General features: G+C 57.2%; 1 protein-coding gene and 1 pseudogene across 2 annotated transcripts; one reads left to right on the forward strand and one right to left on the reverse strand.

The window, feature by feature from the left end:
- Positions 1-3,911: 3,911 nt before the first annotated feature.
- XYLT2 (xylosyltransferase 2) lies at positions 3,912-20,155 on the reverse strand (the record flags this gene model as incomplete). Its single annotated transcript, XM_079725005.1, has 11 exons — positions 3,912-5,080; positions 6,585-6,918; positions 7,479-7,674; positions 8,206-8,468; positions 8,727-8,903; positions 8,988-9,204; positions 9,403-9,483; positions 9,927-10,129; positions 10,429-10,604; positions 10,885-11,374; positions 20,021-20,155. The coding sequence occupies 11 exons, from the start codon at positions 20,153-20,155 to the stop codon at positions 4,758-4,760; spliced, it is 2,595 nt and encodes an 864-aa protein (XP_079581131.1). The 3' UTR covers positions 3,912-4,757.
- Positions 15,584-16,610, forward strand: LOC307067368 (protein SET-like; annotated as a pseudogene). The gene has a single exon. The product of its transcript is annotated as a protein SET-like (transcript).
- Positions 20,156-20,558: the final 403 nt, after the last annotated feature.

Raw genomic sequence — 20,558 nt, forward strand, 5'->3', positions numbered from 1 at the left:
GTCCTGGGGATCATGAAGGATGACTCAGAGTGAAGCTCAGGGTTTAGGGTCAGTGAGCAGTAGGGCAGAACCCAAACCCTTTCTTGTCCCCATGTCCTCTCCCCATCTTGTTGTCTCCCTCCACCAGTCCAAGGCACAAAGCCCAGACCCTTAGCATTTCTGAAATGCACTCGGGTATAAAGAAATGGCACCCCTTTCTGGCCACTAGCTCATTCTTCCACAGTCTGGCAGCCACAGCTCTGATGACCCTCGTGGGAGAGTCAGAGAACACCTTCTGTCCCCACCTCTCCATCCTCTGTCTGGTGCTCAGAGTTGGGGTGGGAGCCTGGGGAGGCTGCAGGTCTGGAGATTTCTTTTGCTTTTTGTACCCAGCATCCCATGTGGTGCCCCGTCCCTGGGAAGAGGACTGACAGTACGGTAGTCTCCACCCACAGAAGTTGGCTCTGGACTTTCCCCTGGGAGCTAGGAGCCTGTGGGCCTTGTTTGGAGAGCTGGGAAGACCATTGTCTTCACCAGCAGCTCCCCGTACTGGGTCCTGTTTCACAATGGCCAGAGAGGAGGCTGGCCAGGATGTTGCTAACCCTTTCCACACTACTTCCTTGGTCCAGAGGGAACCCAGACTGGAAGATGCGGGTCCATAGAGTAGATCCAAAGGCCCCTTCCATACTGAGCAGAGAGCAGAGGACGTGGCAGCCCTGGGGCTTCGCTGGTACGGCAGCACAACGGGCTGGCCGTGATAAAAACCGGCACGAAACTCTCCTCCCCGCCAGAGGCACCAGGCGTCAGAGGCTCAGCCTGGGCCTGGCAGGCACAGACCCATCTCACCTCCCCCGATTGAAATTCCACTCCAGAAGTTGAGCAGGAATGACCTGCCTGGGACTAGTATCAGCTTGACATGCAGGGGAAACAGGGGCAGGCAGCTCCCTTTTTGCTGCTGCATCAATTCCGTGTGGCAGAGATTTGTGCGGGAGGACAGAGCAGCTCTATCCTGTCTTCCTTCAGCCCAGGAAGGAGTGACGTGTGTAAGGGAGTTACAGGGGGACGGACTCGGGGAGGAGAAGGAGCTTGCGGCGGGGCGGACGCCCTTAGAAACTGGATCTGAGGAGGCAGGGGAGGGAGGACTCGGGTCTGAAGTCAAACTCCTGGTGCCCAGGCTCTCTCCCGCCACCGTAGACTGTAGCATCATAGAACACAGCAGGGAAGGGACCTCAGGGTTCATATACGAGCCAAACACAGCATTCTCCCCAAGTGGCTTGCTTTAGGTGACCCTATAGGTGAAGAAGCTGGACTTCTGGCCTCTGATGAGGGGCCAAGTGTGCATCTGCCCCAAGTCTGAACTTGGGACAGCAATGGGTGCTCACCAGTGGCCACAACTATGTCTAGGAGGCTGTTTTCCGCGGTGATCTCTGCACAGGGAACAGCAGTGGCAGAGCGGTGCCAAGAAAGGGCACTGGCCTTAAATGACCTTGAAGACAGCCACAGGATGGGCTCCCCGCCTCCGCCGGCCCCACCCACCATCCCCACAGGGCCAACCCTCAATCCAGGATCCCTGGCCCAGAGGAGCAGCTTCATTCAGAGCCGTGGTGTCTGTGAGCAGCTCTCCAGATTCTCAGCTTCTGCCCCTGCTTGTCCTGGTCAGTACCATGCCAGGACCTAGTGTCCCACAGATGGCACTCCACTCTGCAGGCCTGGCAGCCACGAGGGTCCCTCAACAACCTGCAGGAGAAGGGGTTGGCGGGAACAGGCTAGGCTTCTGCTAAACCGAGAAGACAGCCAGGGGAGCTCCACCTCGTCCAGATCTCTGCACCTCTCAGTCCCGATCCCCTCCCAGCCCTACTCTGCAACCCCCTCCCCCGCCACTTCCCATCAGCTCGGTGACAGGGCTCCAAAGGCCAACTGTCCTCTGGTCTTTGCTCCCATCTCTAACGGAACTGAGGTGTCTGTGGTTGTCCTGGAAACCAGGCACAAAATACAAAAGCCTCTCTCCCCAGGCTCTTCCCCTCCCTCCAAAGGAATTCTTGCGCAGCTCTGGGGGCCCAGGCCCCCGGCCCCCGCCCCACTTCCGCCTGGCTGTTATTCCGATTTTGACCCCAGGGGCCCAGCCAGGGGAGGATTTCAAAGCCTCAAAAAGCTCAAGCCTCTGGGTTGAGCTAACCCTACAGAAAGATGAGGGTGGGGGACACTGTCGGCCAGGCCAGGAATTCAGTCCGAGTAGCTGCACCCGCACTTGCCTCAGTGACCCGGACAGGGGAGAGGATGGAGCCATGAAGCCTACTCCTGGCCCCACATTGCTTCTGACTCATGGGGCCAAGACAAACCGGCCAGAGCAGTGGGGCTGGGGCTGGACTTTAGTTTTCCTGCCAGCCTGCAAATTAGAATTGCCTGAGGGAGCTCTGAACCCACACCGGTGTTGGGTTGCCACCTCAGAGCAATTAACTCAGAGCCCTCAGTCTGGATCCCCGTCCACTGGGCTAAGCTCAAAATGGTCACAGCAGGTGACTGGGACCTGGTGTAATAGGATGGGAGTGGAAGGGGCTGAAACAGAGGGCATGTCCCACCTAAGTTCCAAAAATAAGACTTTGGAAACAGTTGTGCTAGCCCAACAACAGCATAGCCACAGCCTGGGTTGAACCTGCTGGCTGGTCTGTGAATCCTTAGTCAGCAAAGTGTAAATGCTCTGATATTTACTGCCTGTGCCTGATATGCTGAACACAGTTATTTTTTTTTAATCGATGCTAAAGGCTGATGTAAAACAAAACAAAAAACTTTCAGAGAACCAGATTAGAACTTCAGATGTTCTATAAAATAGGAGCCAGAAAAAGCAATCATCTCAGCCCTTGAACCCCAAACACTATTTCCTTGGAGTGCTTGCTGTTAGCTCCTTCCTCGTTACCTGCCTTAGGAGAGCAGGAGAATGTAGTGACAGAGTGGCATGGAGTCCTCCTGCCTCCACCTGAAGCCTGCAGCCACCAACAGCTTTGACTTTGGGTTCATCATTTCAGTTTCCTGGTGTGCTAAAGGAAAATAATAAAATTGCCTGCCTCAAAGGGCTGTGAGGATTAAATGAGATACTCCACGCAAGGTCAGCACAGTGGCTGAACAAACCGAAACCCCAACGCTGTCACTGGTGGTCAGGGGTGCCCTCTCCCGGCAACTTGAAAAACTTGACACGTGGCAGCCTGGGCTGGAACTGAGCCCTTTGTTTCCCAAGCTGAGCTGACCGGGCCAGTGTGACTGGCTGATAGGGTGATTTTAAAGGTCTGAGAAACCTTCACCTTTGCTCCCAGATTAAGTAAGGTGTGAAGGACTGATACTGAGCCATGGCTGACAATGGCGGAAAAGTGGGAGGGGAGAAAGGGCTTGAGAAATGGAGGATGGACACACCTTTGCAACATGGCCCTCCCAGGTCCTAAGGCAGCGGCTAGGAACCCATGCCACCACTGCTCCTGCTCGTAAATGGGGCAGTGGTAACTACCAGGCCCTGGCTGGGACTGCCTCTGTTCTTGAGGCTGCCCCGTAACTCAGAACTAGGCAGGAAACAGCAAGGGCTTCTGGGATGGGCCCTGGTGACTCCAAAGACGGAGAAGCAAGCCTCTGCCTTGGCCTGGCAGCAAGGAAGTGCCGGGTCAGGACTCTGAAGAACTGTCTCCTGCTGGCCCAATGGGTGACAATGAGGAAGTCTCTGAGCCTCTCTGGGCCTGTTTACCCCTCAGAAAAAGAGGGATCTGGATTAGATGGGTTCTTGTGTCCCTTCTAGCTCTTTGATGGATTCTAAACTGTTCCCACTCTGGGGGAATGAGACCTCCACCTTCTGCCAAAGTACCAGCCAAGACTTTTAGGAGAAGAGGGCCCAACAGTGATGGCTCTCTGACACCCAGGAGGAAAAACACGGAGGCTCAGTTGAGAGAGAGAGATATATATTTCTTCTGTTGCATATTTCAGACTTCACACTGAGCTTCAGGCACAATGCTACTCCAGGTTCTTCTGAGAGCCCTGGCAGAGTCTTCTTCCCATGCTGCTCATGAGGGCTCGCCCCAGGCCCTGCTTGCAGTTCTGGGTACCTGGGAGACTCTGCAATGGTCTCAGCAGGCCCTGGTGCCCTGCTTTCCCATCAAGGGGCAGGGGATGCTGGAAAGCCCTAGGGCCAACCCCACCCCCTCTTCTATGGTCCCCTGGCTGTAAGAGGAGAGGCTGACCCATTAGATTCCAGCTCTGCAGTGCTCCCGTAAATCACCTGTTCTCCAGGCCTCAGAGCCTGGCATAGCACTTGGACCCCTGCAGAGCCTCAGCAGTTAGCAGCACAGGCCAAGGCTGGGGGATGAGGCCCTGGACAGCAAGGCAGGCCCAGCCTCCTCCAGAGCAGCAGCAGATGGGCTCGTCAGGCCCCTGCTCCCCAGAGCCATGGCCCACTTCCTGGGGCTGCTCTGAGCCCTATTGCACATCTTTTGTTTCCAGTTCATCCCCCCACTACCCATTTTTCTTAAAAAAAAAAAAAAAAAATTAGAGGGGAAGGTGAGGAAGAGTGGGCTGTGGAAGCTGGAGCCCTTCTCCCCATGTTCCTGCCAACATCCTGGTCCCCAGCAGAGCCATTTGCGGTGGTAAATACTAAGCCCACCTTCCCTGCCGTCTACAGGTTCTTGATGGCGGACACAGGTGTACTGCCTGGGCCTCTGGTTCTTGCATATGAAGGGGACATCCCTCCATCGTCTGTAAGGTGCAATTCCCCGGGTCCTCCGGAGGCGCTGGCTGGGACCCTGCTACCTGAGTCGTCCATCTGCTTTGACAGCCCCCAGCTCTGATTTGGGGTCGGGGAACCGAGAGCTCCAGCTGGTCAGTCTGCAGAGCTCCAGGGAGGAACAGGTAGAGGGGCCCATGGCACACAGTCCGGCCACAGACCAGAAGCCACCTAGTTCCCCATCTGTCCAGGCCTCCAGCGCAGGGCCCGTGAGCTCCGCGTGCAGCCGGGCAGCCTCCTCTGCGGGCTCTGGCTGAGGCAGGTTCAGGATGCCGCTGAGTCCCTGGAAACTCTGCTCCATGTACTCGTTGTGGGGTGGCCCAGCGTGCAGCCAGCTGGCATCATCTGGGGGGATAGAGCAGGAGGAAGCATGCCCCGCCCAAATGATTCCATGAAGGCCAGACCCTGGGAGTCAGGTCTGGGCACCCCAGTTCCTGTCCCAACTCCACCACGGAGTCGCATCTTGCTGAGTGACTTTGGGCTAATCCACAGAATTTTCTGTGCCTGTAAAACTTAGTTTTAGAAAATCAAGACAGTAATCCCTGAATTCCTGACTTGAGGATTAAATAAAACAGTGGGTTCAAGGCACCTTAGAAAGTAAGGTTACTTTCTGGTTTGTGTCTCCCATGCCCCCTCTCAACCACCTCTAGTGGTTCCCAGAGCCCTCAGAAGCCTAGTACTCAGGCCCTCCAGCTGTGGCACCCTGCTTCCCACCACCCCCTGGCATCCTACGCCCCTCCACCCTCTGTTCCCCTCACGCACCAGACACCTGCTAACTTTTTTTCCTCAGTTTAGAATACCCTTCTCTGTCTACAAAAATCCAGCTCCTTCAAGGCTCAGCTCCAATACCCTCCTGCTGTCAAGCTTGCCTCCCCCGCCCCGTCTCCTCCATCAGGCTACGAGTCCCAGGAGAGCAGGGCGCAGCTTGCCTGTTCTGATCCGCCTCAGCCACTGCCCCGCCCCAGCACCCCGTCCTCCTCTGGGTTACCTCTGCTCTGACCCACCTTCTCTGTGATAGGATGTGGCTGGAAGAAGGAAACATCTACCTACTTATTGAGCGCCTACTATATACCAGCCACTTTTACCCACATACTCATTCCTAATATCTCCCAGGGGGTAGTTACTTGTATTAGGGCCCCCTTGCAGGAACCTTCAGCCTATGCCTGTGTTCAGAGTCTGCTCTCTTATCCTCAGCCAAGTGGGCGGAGGGCCATGTGACCCTGCCCACCTGGCTACCAATGGACTGGGAGGATGGCCAATCAGATTTGCTGTCCTAAGGATGTGGAACTTGTAGACCAAGAGGCCCTGGTCAGTCTCTGTTGCACTGAGAGGCCACGTATCAATATACTGAGAAACCAGAGCCTGAGGCTGATACACAGAGCACAGGATGAGGGACAAGGTGGCCCCAGAGAGACAGACAGCACCTCTGGGTCCCAGTGGGACCTGAGTCATTTCCTAGGTTCCGTGGGGGAGAGCCCTGCATTTTTCCAATAATTTCCCCTTTTTCACTGGAGCTAGTTTGAGTGGATCTGTGTTCCATGCACCCAGGAGGTCTCTAACAGTTGTATTACTCTTACTTTGCATGTAATAAGACTGAGGCTCAGGAAGGCCAAGTAATTTGCCAAGGATAAAAGCCCAATTAAAGTGTCAGAGCTGTGCTCTAGAGCCAAGTCTGCCTAACTCCGAAGCACCATACCACAGTGCGAGGCCCTGGGATGCTTACGGATGAACGATCAAGGCCACAACATGTCCCCTTCCCCTACTCTTATGGTCAGCTTCTTGGGGCCACCTGTCTGGCCAATCCTATTCGGCCTGGCTCCCAGGCATCATTTGGGAACTAGATCCTTACCTTTCCTGAGAGGTAGTTTGCGGTTGAAGGTCAAAGGCAGCACGAGGAAGCGGGTCTCACCCAGGGGCTCCCAGAACTGAAGCAGTCGAACAGTCCAGGCCCCTGGCCGCAGGGGCCGGCTCAGCGGGGGCTTGTACTGTGTGACCTCGGTTTCCGCGTCTACCACGATGTCGTAAGATGTAGCCACCACATAGGTGGGATCGATCCACACCACCGTGGCTGTGAGGTTGGGGCCTCGGGCCCAGCGCTGCATGGCCACAGGCTCGTCCAGCGGCCCCAGCAACCCCCCAAAATTCCGGAAAAGACGCTCTTTGGGGTCCCACTCGGTGCCAACCTGTGGGAAAGGAGGCAGCTGGGCAGGAGCCAGGGTAAAGTCCTCTCTACCTGCTGCTACGCCTAATTCCTGTGTGACCTCAGGCCAGTCACTGTCTCTTTCTGGTCCTGTTTCCCTATCTGCAAAACGATGGGCTCAGACTAGGATTTCTTTACTAAGCTCTGAGATTCATTCTAGGCTCCTGTACTGGCCTGCTCTGAAGTTTTGGGGGCAGTAGGCAGAGAAGAGGTTTGAAGCCCTGCCCAGAGACCACCCCACGCTAAGGAGACACTCAAAAGCCTAATCTTCTGGCCCGACTGGAATGTCCAAGTCCCTTTAGCAGAAAATCCCTGGAGTTCAGAAGACTGGGCTTGCATTGTAGTGGAACCAAAGTCCCCTCCCTGCTGACTGCATGTCCTCCGTGCATCCCAAGGCTGCCATCACTGGGGAAGAAGACCCATGAATCCATTTCCAACAGGCCTAACCCAGTCCTTAGCGCTCCCTTAGTGTCTGTCCCTCTCTCCCCACTACCCCGAGTCCTGCTGGGGAACAGGAGAAAGCAAGGGGAGGACCTGTCCCACCTCCAAACTCTGGAGCCGGCTGGCCTGGTCACTGCGCCCCAACAGCTTCAGCGACCCCTGGGGCATCAGCCACATCTCAAGCGTCTCGGCCGGCCCCTGGGCTGAGGGCTGCACCGCCTGCGTCACCAAGTAGCCCTGGAAATGGTCGTCATAGAAATACAGGTGCACGCTGGACGGCAAGCCCCTGGGCTCAAACCTAAGAAGGTTCCAGCAGGGAGAAAGGGAGATGCCATCAGCACACCTGGCTTGGCCTGGAGTCCCAGGGAGGGGGCTCTGGGGTGTCCCATCCCCAGGTGCTTTCTTTTTTTTTTTTTTTTTTTTTTTTTTTTTTTTTTTGTGGTACGCGGGCCTCTCACTGTTGTGGCCTCTCCCGTTGCGGAGCACAGGCTCCGGATGCACAGGCTCAGCAGCCATGGCTCACGGGCCCAGCCGCTCCGCGGTATATGGGATCCTCCCAGACCAGGGCACGAACCCGTATCCCCTGCATCGGCAGGCGGACTCTCAACCACTGCGCCACCAGGGAGGCCCCCCAGGTGCTTTCTTTGCCCCAGATCTCATACCCACAGATCCTATGTGCCTGGCTTTTGCCGCCTTTGTCTTGTTTGCATTTTTCCCTGCCTCAGGCTGGGGGCTCCCTGGCGGCAGGGGCCGTTTCTTTCTGATTGGCCTCCTCGGAGGGCACTGCACATTGGGTGGGGGTCTGCAAAATGTCAGAAGGAGGTCTCACCTGCAGAGTGGGCTGGCCAGTGGGGACGCAGCGGTGGCGGCGTGGCGCAGGCTGAGGCGGGCGAAAGCGGTGTAAGCAGTGAGCATGACATCACTGAGCCCACTGGGGCCATCGGCCGCGTCATAGGTGTTCTCCCAATAGGCCTTGAGGGCTGGAGTGCCAGGGGGGTAGCTGCCGTATAGGTGGAAGTCCAGGATTTCCAGTACCTCCTGGTTCACAGTTGACTCAAACTTCCGGGCGAAGAAGGTGGGTCTGGAGACTTGCTGGAGCGAGAGAGGCAAGGAGGGTGAAGGGGTCTGGAGGTCCCAGAGGGCAGCAGGGGAGGCGCCCCTGCTGGCACTGCCCGGGGATCAGCCTCCCAGGGCCTTTCCTGGGCCAGTGTAGCCCCCGACCCCTGAGGGCTGCTCCCAGCGAGGGGCCCCCGGACTCTCTGGCTGGACCCCCTTGGATCACTTCTAACTGGAAAGCACCTGGGGTGAGGCCCTGTCAAGGGGCAGAGACCGGGGGCCACAGGGAAGCACCTGCAGCCGTAGGAAGTCCTGCGGCTTGAAGTCGTTGGGGGAGCAGCCGCACCAGTCCACGATGTGCTTGTACTGGCATTTGCAGCCCAGCTTGCGGTTCCAGTTGGTGACCCGCAGGTTGTTGTCCACGAGGCTCTCGCAGGCTGGGCTGTTCTCCAGCACCGTGTGGAAGAAGGACTGCGGGTGACAAGGCAGGGTGGAGGGTGAGCTGGGCCACCCACCACGCGCCCTCTTGGCCTGGGTGCGGGCCCGGTCACCCACCTCGGCTGGGAGCAGCGTGTACGTGTAGAACTGACGTAGCTGGGCCACAAGAGGGTCACCTGTGTACACCACATACTCCACAAAGCTGCGCGTTAGCACGAACCAGTCAGAGCCGCCATCCACCACGATGCCCGCCGGGATCTGCCGCTCGCCCAGACGCCACATGTGCGAATCGCACTCGTGGAAGAGCCGGTCCAGGCCCTGTTTCTTGATGAACCTGTGGGAGGCAGACGGGCCCGTGGCTGAGGGTTTTGCCGGGTGGGATCCAGGCTCTCATCCTTCCAGGAACTAGCGCTCCTTAATCTGTGATTGGTTTGGAGGTTTTGCAACCCAAGGCTGGGGCCACAGAGCCCCCCTGTGTGGGAGGGCTTGTGGCAAGACCCCAGGACCAGGGCCTCCTCTCCCGGCCCCTCACCTGGAGTTGTCCCGGCCATGCGACTTGAGGAAATTCTTGTCCCGGTTCTTGGACAGGAAAGCTACCAGCTCCTCGTTGGTCCTGGAGAGGAAATGGGATGTGGGTAGCGTGTGTGAGTGGCTCAGTCACTGGCCCAGAGTGACTTTACTCCTTGGCCCCCTCCTTTCTCACTGAGAGTCGTCCTGACCAAGTGACCTACTCCAGGTTGACGCTCTGGGGTGGTGGGCATCTGAGGCCCCTGAGGAAGACCACCCCATCCTTCTTCCACCCCTTGCTGTCTGACCCATGACCCCCAGTACAGACCTCTGGCTCCTCCTCCTCCCCACCTCTTGTCACTCTCAATCCTCACATCATCTTTCACCAGCTCCCCCCTAAAACACTGCTGGGGCCAAGGGACCATGTCTGAGCTCTGCAGATCCCAGAATGAGGCTTGGGGGAGGGAAGGAGTCCATCGGGACCCTTGAACCCCGAGTGCCTCGACGTGCCCCCCTCCCATCTGCAGGGCTCATAGCACCACCCCACACCTGGTCGGGTAGTCAGTGGCACTGAGGTTGATGAAGAAGTCCCAGGCCCAGTCGGGCACCTCCAGCAGGTCCTGCATGCTCCGCAGATACATCCTCAGCAGGCTGGCCCCGCCCCAGATGGTGACCATGCGCCAGGGCGTCACCCGCACGTTATCATACTGGCTGGCCAGCTCTACCACCTCTCGGTGCAGGTAGTTGGAGCGCTGTGGGAAGTGGGGAGGTGGCGGTGGACACTCAGCAGTGGAAGATGGACCCCCAGCATTACAACCTTCCCACTCCGCCCCACCCCGGAGCAGAGTACAAGTGTCACAGAATGGAGAGAGCACAGGCCAGGGCTCCAGCTCTGAAGCAGCCATGTCACCTGGTGCTGGCTGCTCCCCCATTCCCTGTTCCCCTATCTCTGGGCCACCCGAGCAGGTCAGAGACACTGTCTGTCTATGACCTTCTGAGTCTCTGCTCTACTTACGCAGATGCCCTTGGTCTCCCCGGCCACAGTAGGTACCTTGTCCACGTGGATATAGAAGAAGTGCTGCTCGTGGTACACAGCCTTGAGGAGACGCTTCAGCTGGCGGATGGCGCGGCCATGGACCACCAGCATGTAGGCGATTCGTACTTGGGGGCCATCCACGGGCTGCTGGGCCCGAACGTCGTCCCACTGAATGCCGGGGCTCATCTTCCCTGAGAGTAGAGAACAGGGGCATCGGTGAGGTCTGGCCCCAAGTCACAGGGTGGAGGCAAGACAGGAAGAGGGGGCTGCCTGCCTTCCCAAGGAGGAACCCTGCACTTAGAGCCCACTGCTCCTAGGCCCCAGCTCCACCTCTGCCACTTAGTGCACTCGTCACCCAACTTGGGCAGCAAGGTGAGCCCCTCTGAGCTTTCATCCCTGAGAAATGGAGGTGAGGATCCCTGCCATGCCCCCTCCCGGGCTGCCACCTCTCTGCCCATGTCTGTCTCTTACCAGCCCGCTGGCAGTGCCGGGGCACAGCCTTGGGCATGAGGCTCCCGGCCTGGTGCAGGCACACCACGTTGGCAATCTCCTGCTGGCACTGCTTGGAGCTGGCCCGGGCCAGTGCAGACAGAGCATCCTTGCCCACGATCTCGCACTTGGGCCTGAAGCTGTTGTCTGTGGGCTGGGGGGCGCCCTCCACACTCCCTGTGTCTCCATGTGGGAAGCCAGCCGCCCCAGCCAGCGCCTCCCCGGCCGCTGCCCCACTCAGGTTCTGGCGGCCTGGGGCCTCTGGGGGCGGGGTGGGGGGGATCCGCCGGCTGGTTCTGTGCCGGCTGGTTACTGCCCGTACCACCTTGGCCACGGGCATGCCGGGGCTCTCAGCACGGCCCCGCCAGCGCCCATGCTTTCTGCCCGCGCCGCCCCGCCGCCCAGCTGAACTGTCTGTGTCCTTGGAGCCCTCTCCGGGGTCTAGCGGCCGTGGCTTCTTCTGCCTTCCTTTCTGTAAAAGATAGGCGGACACAAGTCACTGGGACAGTCACTCTCCTCCAGCTCCTTCAGCTTCCTGCTGGGCCTCAGGCCTGGAAGCCCCTGCCACCCTTGATCTAGAAAAGTACTGTTTGCCTGAGGACTCTGCACAAACAACACTTCTGCTGGGGGGCCTCCCTGACCAGCCAGCAGAGGAAATGTCGCCCTCCCCGAAGGCACCATCGCACCCACGTCCCCACGATCACACAGATCACAGGGCACTGAGTCTCTTTTGTGCTTTGGATTCAGATACCACTTTCTTTTTCAGCAACTATGAAAATGAATATCCACATATATCATAAGAGAAACATGCAAAGACCTTGCAGACAAAGAGTGTCCACCTAGCACTCCCCACCGGGCCAGCCTGGGAAGAGACGGTGCTCTTCAGAAGGAAAGCATTCTGCTGACTACAGTGTTTCTGCGGGGGGAGTGCTGAGGCCACAGCACAGCACAGGGGTCTTGCCTGGTGGGGAGGACACAGGTGGAATCTGAGACCCCATTACTGGTCAGGCTCTCTGGGAAGCAGAGACCAAGAGAGAGTCAGAGTGCAAGGGATTCACGGGGGGGTGGGGGGGTCACACTCTGGATGAGGAGGAAGCAGGAGCAGGAAGCAGCAGGGAAAGCCTTCAGAGAGCCAAGCCGGCCTGACACCTGTGCAGAGGGGGAAGGAAGAGCTTCAGACGACAGCTCGGCTTGGAGAGGGCCTCGACCACCTAGTGGGAAGCTCCAGGGCAAAGACAGCCCAGAGATGGGAGCCGCGGTACCACTGCTGGGGGCGGCCCAGGAAGGAGGTGCCTGGCCATGGCTGGACGGCTGAGGCAGAGCCTGAAGGCGCCTGCAGCTGCAGGCTGGCAACTCACTGCTCCCTGTGGCAGGGTCTCTCTCGAAGGGAAAGCTGAGTGCTGCGCCTCAATATCGCCACCCCTGCTTCCTGGCTCCTACAGCCTCTTCTCAAACCCAGGCCCTTCCCTAATGGTCCGGTCACAGTTGAAAGCGTGTATACCCACCCGCTTCCCAGCTCTCCCTGTCCCCGTTTTGTGACAACCCCCCCCCGCCCCACTTCCCTGCCTGACCAAATCCCATCCATCCTTCAAGATCCAGCCCTGAGTCTCCTTGTGTGAAGCCACCCCGTTTGCCCCAGCGAGGGATGTTCTTCTACCCAACCAACTCCTTGCGGAGAGGCTGTCATTTCAGCCCCATTACCCCAGTGCCCGGCGGAGTAGCTGGCACATAGGATGTCTGGCGGGTGTCAGGTGGATCAAACACGGAAAGCATGGGGGAGTGAAAGGCACTGTGCTACCATCTGAAGTCACCAGAGCTCCCTGCCCAGCTCTGCCGCTCCCCCCCAGTTACCTACCTTCTCTGAGCAGGTTCCCTCAGCTTTAAAATACAGGAGGGAAGTGTGAGTGTCCAATGAGATAGAGCATGAGATAGTGCAGCTAGAAAGAGGTGGCGCCACCAGCTGTCCCCTTCCTCTCGCAACACTCTCTGTGCAAGTCCTCTTCTGGCCTGGCCTTCCAGCAGCATGACTCACTGGACCACAGCCTCTGAAGCACCCTCCTCCCTCAGCTTCCAGGATGCCCTCCTGGTGTTTCCCCGGTGTGACCTCCGTGGCCACTCCTTATCAGTCTTCTTTTTTTTTTAAGCGGTATGCGGGCCTCTCACTGTTGTGGCCTCTCCCGTTGCGGAGCACAGGCTCCGGATGCGCAGGCTCAGCGGCCATGGCTCACGGGCCCAGCCGCTCTGCGGCATGTGGGATCTTCCCGGACCGGGGCACGAACCCGTGTCCCCTGCATCGGCAGGCGGACCCTCAACCACTCCGCCACCAGGGAAGCCCCTTATCAGTCTTCTTGGCCGACCCTTCCTTATCTCCCGAGGCCACCCTGGGGCCTTGCCTTGTCCTAGGTCCCCAGGTGACCTCATTCAGTCTCCTAACTCCATCCACTCCCAGATTTCTCTCTCTGGTCTGGAGCGCTCCCTTGAACCTTCAAATGTCTGTCAGCCTCCTTGATGCCTCCCTTGGGAGCCTGATAGACCTGTCAACCCACAAATCCAAAAGCGAACTCCTGATCTTCCCCCAGGAGGCGCCTTCTTCAGTCTTCCCCGTATCAGTTAATGACCTCTCCATCCTTCGAGTCTCTCAGGCCAAAAACTCAGGGGGGGGGCGTCACTTCGACTCTTGTTTCCCTCACACTCCATCATCAGTACCTCCTGTTGGGGCTCGCTTCAAAGTACATCCAGAATTTGACCACTTCTCACTGCCTCCATCATTACCACCCCTGACTGGAAGCCCTGCTCTTACTCTGGTTTCCTATAGTCCACTCTCAGCACAGCAGCCAGTGTTTCCTTTAAAACAAGTCCCATCTCCCCACCCCTCTGCTTGAAACCACCCATGGTTCTCCCTCTGAGGACAAAGCCCGTGAACCTACAAAGGCTGTGCGAGCTGTGTCTGGCTTCCCCGCCGCTGCCCCACCCTTCTCTGACCTCACCTACCACCCTCTCATGCTCACTCTCCTCCAGCCTTCATGGCCTTCTCAGCGTCCCTCCATCCCACCTGGCATTCACTGTCCCCTGTGCCTGGAATGCTCTCCCCTAGATGTCCCCACAGCCCCTGCCTCCAATTCCTTGCTCAGGTGGCATCTTCTCAGGAAGGCCACCCTGTCCGCTGTATTTAAAACTCCAGCTCTCCCTCAGCCTCCACTTTGTTTCTCCCATAGCACTTATTACCTTCTCTCATCCTATAATGTATGTATATGTATAAATGTATATTGCGTTATTCTATGTCTCTCCCCTTACAAGAATGTAATGTCCATGAGGACAAAGCTTTTTGTTGTTTTGTTCAGTGATGTATTCCTAGAGCCCAGAAGAATGTCCGGCAATGGGAGACACGATATATATACATGTATGTTTTCTTTTTAAAAAATGTTTGGCCGCGCCGTGCAGCTTGTGGGAGCCTAGTTCCCCTACCAGGGATCAAACCCGTGCCCTCAGCAGTGGAAGTGCAGAGTCCTAACCACTGGACCACCAGGGAATTCCCTCAATAAATATTTGTTGAATGAATGCATTTATGAATGAGTGAATGAATGAAAAGCTCTTGGCATAGGCTCAGCATTCAGTAAATGCTGTGTCATCCTTACTATTATTATTAATGGAAGGAGAACAGGAAAGAGTCCAACGTGAAGTCAGGAGAGAAGCAAAGGCCTTCAGATACTCTGGACCATCGGTTTGAGTTTTCCCTGTCCCTCCCCTCCCTAGGACCTCCCTCTCCTCCTGTCAGAGCACGGCAAGTGCCTTAGGGCCAGGCCCCCACGCCTACCCTGGCACCCCAGCCTTCTGTGCCTGGCACCCAACCAGCCCTCTTAGGAGGTGCCCAGTGAGAGCCAGGGGTGTCTATCTCCATCTGGGAAGAGATATCTGCAACGGGGAGGGCAGGTGGTGGGGGGAGGCAGCAGACCCCAATCTGTCACCCACACTGGGGAGGGCACCCTGGACTGGAAAGCCCTCAGGAAAGGTGGCTGCAGCCCCACTGGACTGAGCACACATCAACCCGGGGATGGCGGACCTGGCCACACAGCGGGCAGACGAAGACATTCTCAAGCTTAGGTGGGTGCAGATGGCAGAGGAGCTGTGGGCTCTCGAGATGGAAGTCAGTATCAGCGAGTGAGGAAGCTGGTCAGGAGGGCAGGGCACAGGGCCAGGCTCGCTGTGGTGGGGGATAGGATGTGGGAGGAGATGGGCATGTTGGTGCCCTGCACTGCAGCAGGGAGCTGGCTGACCCTGAGGAGGACAATCCCAGAGGGGGCTGGGGGACCAGAAGGCAGCAGTGAGAACAGGGAGGGGGGCTCCTGGTGGGCCGCCAGCCCCCACCACATATAAACACCCCAAGAATGTTTACATGTGCAGCAGTGCCCCTAGAGGAGCTGCCCGCAGTCGCCCCTGAGGTCAGAGTCCCCTCTAATTACTGAGGATGGGGACTGGCCCTAAGACACCTGCCTGGAGGCAGTCTGGCCTCCGAGGCCCCCTCTCCGCACTGAGGAGGAACTCAAAGTCCTCTGACATTTCCTGGCTGTGCAGCTTCTCCTTGGAATCCTTCTCTGGGCCACGGAGACAGAGAATACAGCAATGCTTATCCCACACCCCACCACCTTGGACTTCTCAGAGCGTTTAAAGGAAGCGGTGAGAGATGGAGCAGCGAGCTGGAGCGCGGAGCGTGAGGGAGGGAGCGGAGCCGCCTGCCCGCCCGCCGCCGCCTCCCCTCCAGAAAGAGCAGCAAGAAGCAACTGAACATGTTGATGACGTACAAACTGAGACAGACAGACTGAACGAACAAGCCAGTGAGGAGATTCTGAAAGCAGAACAGAAATATAGCAAACTCCGCCAACCATGTTTTCAGAAGAGGTCGGAATTGATCGCCCAAATCCCAAATCTTGGGGTAACACCATTTGTTAACCACCCACAAGTGTCTGCACTGCTTGGGGAGGAGGAGGAAGAGGCGCTGCGTTATTTGACAAGAGTCGAAGTGACAGAATCTGAAGATATTAAATCAGGTTACAGAATGGATTTTTATTGTGATGAAAACCCTTACTTTGAAAATAAAGTTCTCGCCAAAGAATTTCATCTGAGGGAGAGTGGTGATCCATCTTCAAAGTCCAGGGAAATCAAACGGAAATCCGGAAAGGTGCAGACGGGTCAGGAGAGGTCATCAAAGAGGCTCTGTGGCCCAATCCGTCACAGTGCTACCTGGTTCTGGACACGGACGATGAGGAAGGGGACGGAGAAGATGGTGACGATGACGATGAAGAGGAACAAGGATTGGAAGCTACTGATGAAGACGGGGGTGAGGATGAAGGTGAGGAAGATGACGATGACGATGAGGGGAGGAAGGAGAGGAAGGTGAAGGAGATGACTCATGCAACGCTGGTGGATTCCAACCTTCCTGTCTTAATTTTCTCCAGTCCCTGGGAGCAAGCTGCAGTCTTTTTTTTTTTTTTTCTCCTTCTCCTCTTGTGCTCAGTTGCCCTGTTTTTGAGGTCTCTTTTCTCCTTTATACCACGGCTCACAACTTATTCTGGGGGGAAATACCTTGAGCAGAATTCAGTGGGAAAAGAATCTCTACCCATTCTGTTCCAAATTCATTTTTATCCCTTCCTGTCTCAACAAAAACTTTATGGAATCAACACCACCATGCTCTGTGGGAAAAAAGAACCTTCTGCTCCCTTAGCTCTGCTGGAAGCTGGAGGGTGCTAGGCCCCTGTGTAGTAGTGCATAGAGTTCTAGCTTTTTTCCTCCTTTCTCTGTATATTGGGCTCAGAGATTACACTGTGTCTCTGTGTGAATATGGACAGTTAGCATCTACCAACATGTATCTGTCTACTTTCTCTTGTTTAAAAAAAGAAAAAAAAAACTTTAAAAAATGGGGTTATAGAAGGTCAGCAAAGGGTGGGTTTGAGATGTTTGGGTGGGTTAAGTGGGCATTTTGACAACATGGCTTCTCCTTTGGCATGTTTAATTGTGATGTTTAACGGACATCCTTGCAGTTTAAGATGTTGACACTTTTAAAATAAAGTTCTCTCCTAATGATGACTTGAGCCCTGCCACTGGATGGGAGAATCAGCAGAACCTGTAGGATCTTATTTGCAATTGACATTCTCTATTGTAATTTTGTTCCTGTTTATTTTTAAATTTTTCTTTTTGCTTCACTGGAAAGGAAAGATGATGCTCAGTTTTAAATGTTAAAAGTGTACAAGTTGCGGGCTTCCCTGGTGGTGCAGTGGTTGAGAACCTGCCTACCAATGCAGGGGACATGGGTTCGAGCCCTGGTCTGGGAAGATCCCACGTGCTGCGGAGCAACTGGGCCCGTGAGCCACAACTACCGAGCCTGCGCATCTGGAGCCTGTGCCCCGTGACAAGAGAGGCCATGATAGTGAGAGGCCCGTGCACCGCTCGCCACAACTAGAGAAAGCCCTCGCACAGAAACGAAGATGCAACAAAGCCATAAATAAATAAATAAAATTAAAAAAAAAAAAGTGTACAAGTTGCTTTGTTACAATAAAACTAAATGTGTACATAAAAGCGGTGAGACAATGTTTGTAAAAGCTTTGAAAACCATAAAGTGGCTCTTTGGATGTTAATGGTCATCTGTGGTCTCCAGTCTAGCCCTCACAGATGGGCAGAGTGTGCCTCTTAAATGCACATCTCACCCATCACTGCTTAGACCCCTTTAGTTTAGAGCCACTTAGAATAAAACCCCAGCCCCTCACTGCGGGCTCTAGGATGTGCCCTGGACTAACTCTTGAACTTCTTCCAGGGATCGCACCACACCCTCCTTTCGATTCCTCGAAGGCACCCAGCTAAGCCCATTCTCCTCAGGGCCTTCCGCCTGAACTCTGCCTACCTCTTCCCCAGGCTGACTGGGTCTTTCAACTCACAGGCCAATTCCTGCAGAAGCCTTCCCCAACCACCTATCTAAACCAGCCCTCTTGTTGTTGAGTTTCCTTTTCACTGTCAGTCTCTCCCTGTCTGCCCACGAGGGCTGAGACCTCGTCTGTTATATTTATTTCTGTATCCCCAGTATTAGCACAGTGCCTGGTATGAAGGAGGACTTAATAAATATTTGTTGAATGAATGACTGACTGAATGAATGCATCCCTGTTCCCCCGGTGCAGTACTGAAATAATACTAAGAGTTATTTACTGATGACTTAGCATTGGGCCAGCAACTCCTGCAAATACTTCACAGCCATCACCCAACGAGAGAGGTGCTATTATTGCCCCCATCCTTGAGGCGCGGATACTGATGAGGATGCAAAAGAGGTTAGGCGATTTGCCAGTGGTCGCACCACTTACCAGTAGCAGCGCTGGAAAAGGACACAGGATGGTGAAGTGGGATGGTCCCACTGAGGTGGCTGCTGAAGGGGTCCAAGCCCCAAGGGCTGCTTGGACTACACAGCCTTTAGGTCATCAAGGATCTTTTCCCCATTCTAGTCCAGGGATTCCCCTATCAGGTTCTGCTTGGAAGCTGGAGGAGGAGGTCGGGGGGGCAGGATCCCAAGCACTCTACTGCACCAGTTCTCCACGCCGGGCTGGAGGCAGGGCAGCAGGGACCCTGAGGCCTGGACAATCTCTCATCCCATCCAGCGATTTGTTTCTGGGAAGCCTCTGATGCTTTGCCATGCCCCTCCCCAGCGTGCTCACTGGCTTCTGCTCACATATTCCAGGGTCAGAGGGCTCCTTAACTCCTTGGCAGCCATTTTCATCTTAGAATGCCTCAGCTGCCCAAGAAATCCTCATACTCTCTTCCCCTTCCTGCTACTTACTGGACCACAAAAAACAAGCTCACGCTCTCCGGGTGTCACAGAGCCAGCCTCCCCCAACCCCAACCTCAGCTCCTTTCGGAGTTACGGTCTCGTGTGACTCTGTCCCAGCTCCCTTCACCATCCTAGTCTCTTGGTTCTCCCAAAAAAAGGCAAAAGCAGCAATTCTCCCAGTCTCCACACCAGGCCTTCCAGACTGCCATATGCAGGAGGGGGAAGAGGACATCAGGGCTGCCTTGGCCTTCACCCTGCCAGGTGGAGAGGCCCAAGAGGACGGGGCAAGCAGAGTGTCTGACTCAGAGCCCTAGAGGCACCAGAACCAAGGGGTGGGGGCCGGGAAGCCCTGTCATCTGGCCCACAGCTTAGGGCCAGGGTTTGGCCTATCCTCTCCAACCTTCCAGGATGGTCTCAGACACCACTGGACCCTCCTGACTACACTGGGGAAGGCATGTCTGGGCCTCCAGCTGAAACCACATCAGCCAAGAGTGAGACCCTCAGAGCAAAGACCTGGGGATTAAGCATGATGGGGTTTGCCCCTGCTCCAGGGCCTGGGGTTCTGCTAAGCCAGCTGCTGTTGTTCCCATTCCCTTAGAGTCAGAGGGGGCGAGTCCCCAATTCCCTAATGTCCTGAGGCCCCTCAGCAGCTCAATTCCCCTGCCATCCTCTCCTGAAGACACATGCAGGTTCTTCAGACCCTTGGCTGAGGCGGCCACGTCTCAGGGACACTCCAGTTCTCTCCCTCGGGGTCACTCTCCCTCTCCTCAGTTGCCACACTGAGTTCCACCCCCAGGCTCCACTTCTTCGCTGGCTACTGCCCCTGAGGGGCGGCTGGGCACGGTTGCCCGGGGTCCCTCGGCTCCAGTCCTCCGCCCACGGCGCGCACACTCCCGCCCCCTCCCAACTTCAGAAAGTTTGGCCTGGGGTTCCCCACCTCCGAGCAGGCTCGGGCCCAGCCCCGCCTCCCGGCCCCGCTCCCCAGGCACCCGCGCCCGACCTTCACTGCTCCCCGGGGTGCAGACCACCCCACCACGACCCGCTCCTCCCGCCCCGGGCCCCTGACGGCCCGCGGCCCGGTCCTCCGGGTCACGCACAGCCCTCCGCGCGTAGGCCCCCGGGCCCGCCTGTGAACAGGGCCCGCCTGTGAACCGGGCCACAGGGGTCCGAGGCCCCGAGCCAGGCGGCCGCCCGCGCGCGACACGCAAACGGCCAGTGCCCCACTTCCCCGGCCGGGGCCGCCCGCATCCCCGCCAGGACCCCGAGAGCCCCCGCGCCCGGCCTGCCCGCCTGCCCGCCCGGCCGTCGGAGCACCTCGCCCGGCTCGTCGTCCTCCAGGACGCTGAAGCTCCACACCACCAGGCCCTGCAGCAACAGAATGGCCAGCGCCGTGGCAATCGCCAGCTTGTAGCGCCGCACAAGCTTCTGCACCCGCACGCTCGCCACCATCTTCCTGCCCGGGACGAGGGGCGCGCGCCCAGCCCTGCAACCCGGCCGCGGGCGCGCGCACGGGCGCGGGCGCGGGCCGAGCCGGCTTCCCCCAAGGAAGGAGCGCCTGGCGCGCGCCGGGGCGGGGCTGGGGGCGGGGCCCGCAGACCCGAAACGCCGCGCCTGGTGTGCCAGGGGCGGAGCCTGGGCCTACGAAGCTGTTGGCCCCCGCTGCCCAGCGCGTCGGGCGGATTGCTGGCCTTTCGCGCCGGGTCCGCTTCCCGGGTGGTCCCTTCCCCGTCTTGGTCAGTTCCTCAGCTTCTGCGTGTGCTCACCTCCTCCTGGACGGCAAGCCCATGGAACCAGGGGGCAGAGAGGTCTGCAGCCGACCTCTCTGGCTCGCCGCCTGGGGTCGGGGGTGGGG

This window comes from Hyperoodon ampullatus, assembly GCF_949752795.1.
Source record: "Hyperoodon ampullatus genome assembly, chromosome: 19".
NCBI classification, from domain to species: Eukaryota; Metazoa; Chordata; class Mammalia; order Artiodactyla; family Ziphiidae; genus Hyperoodon; species Hyperoodon ampullatus.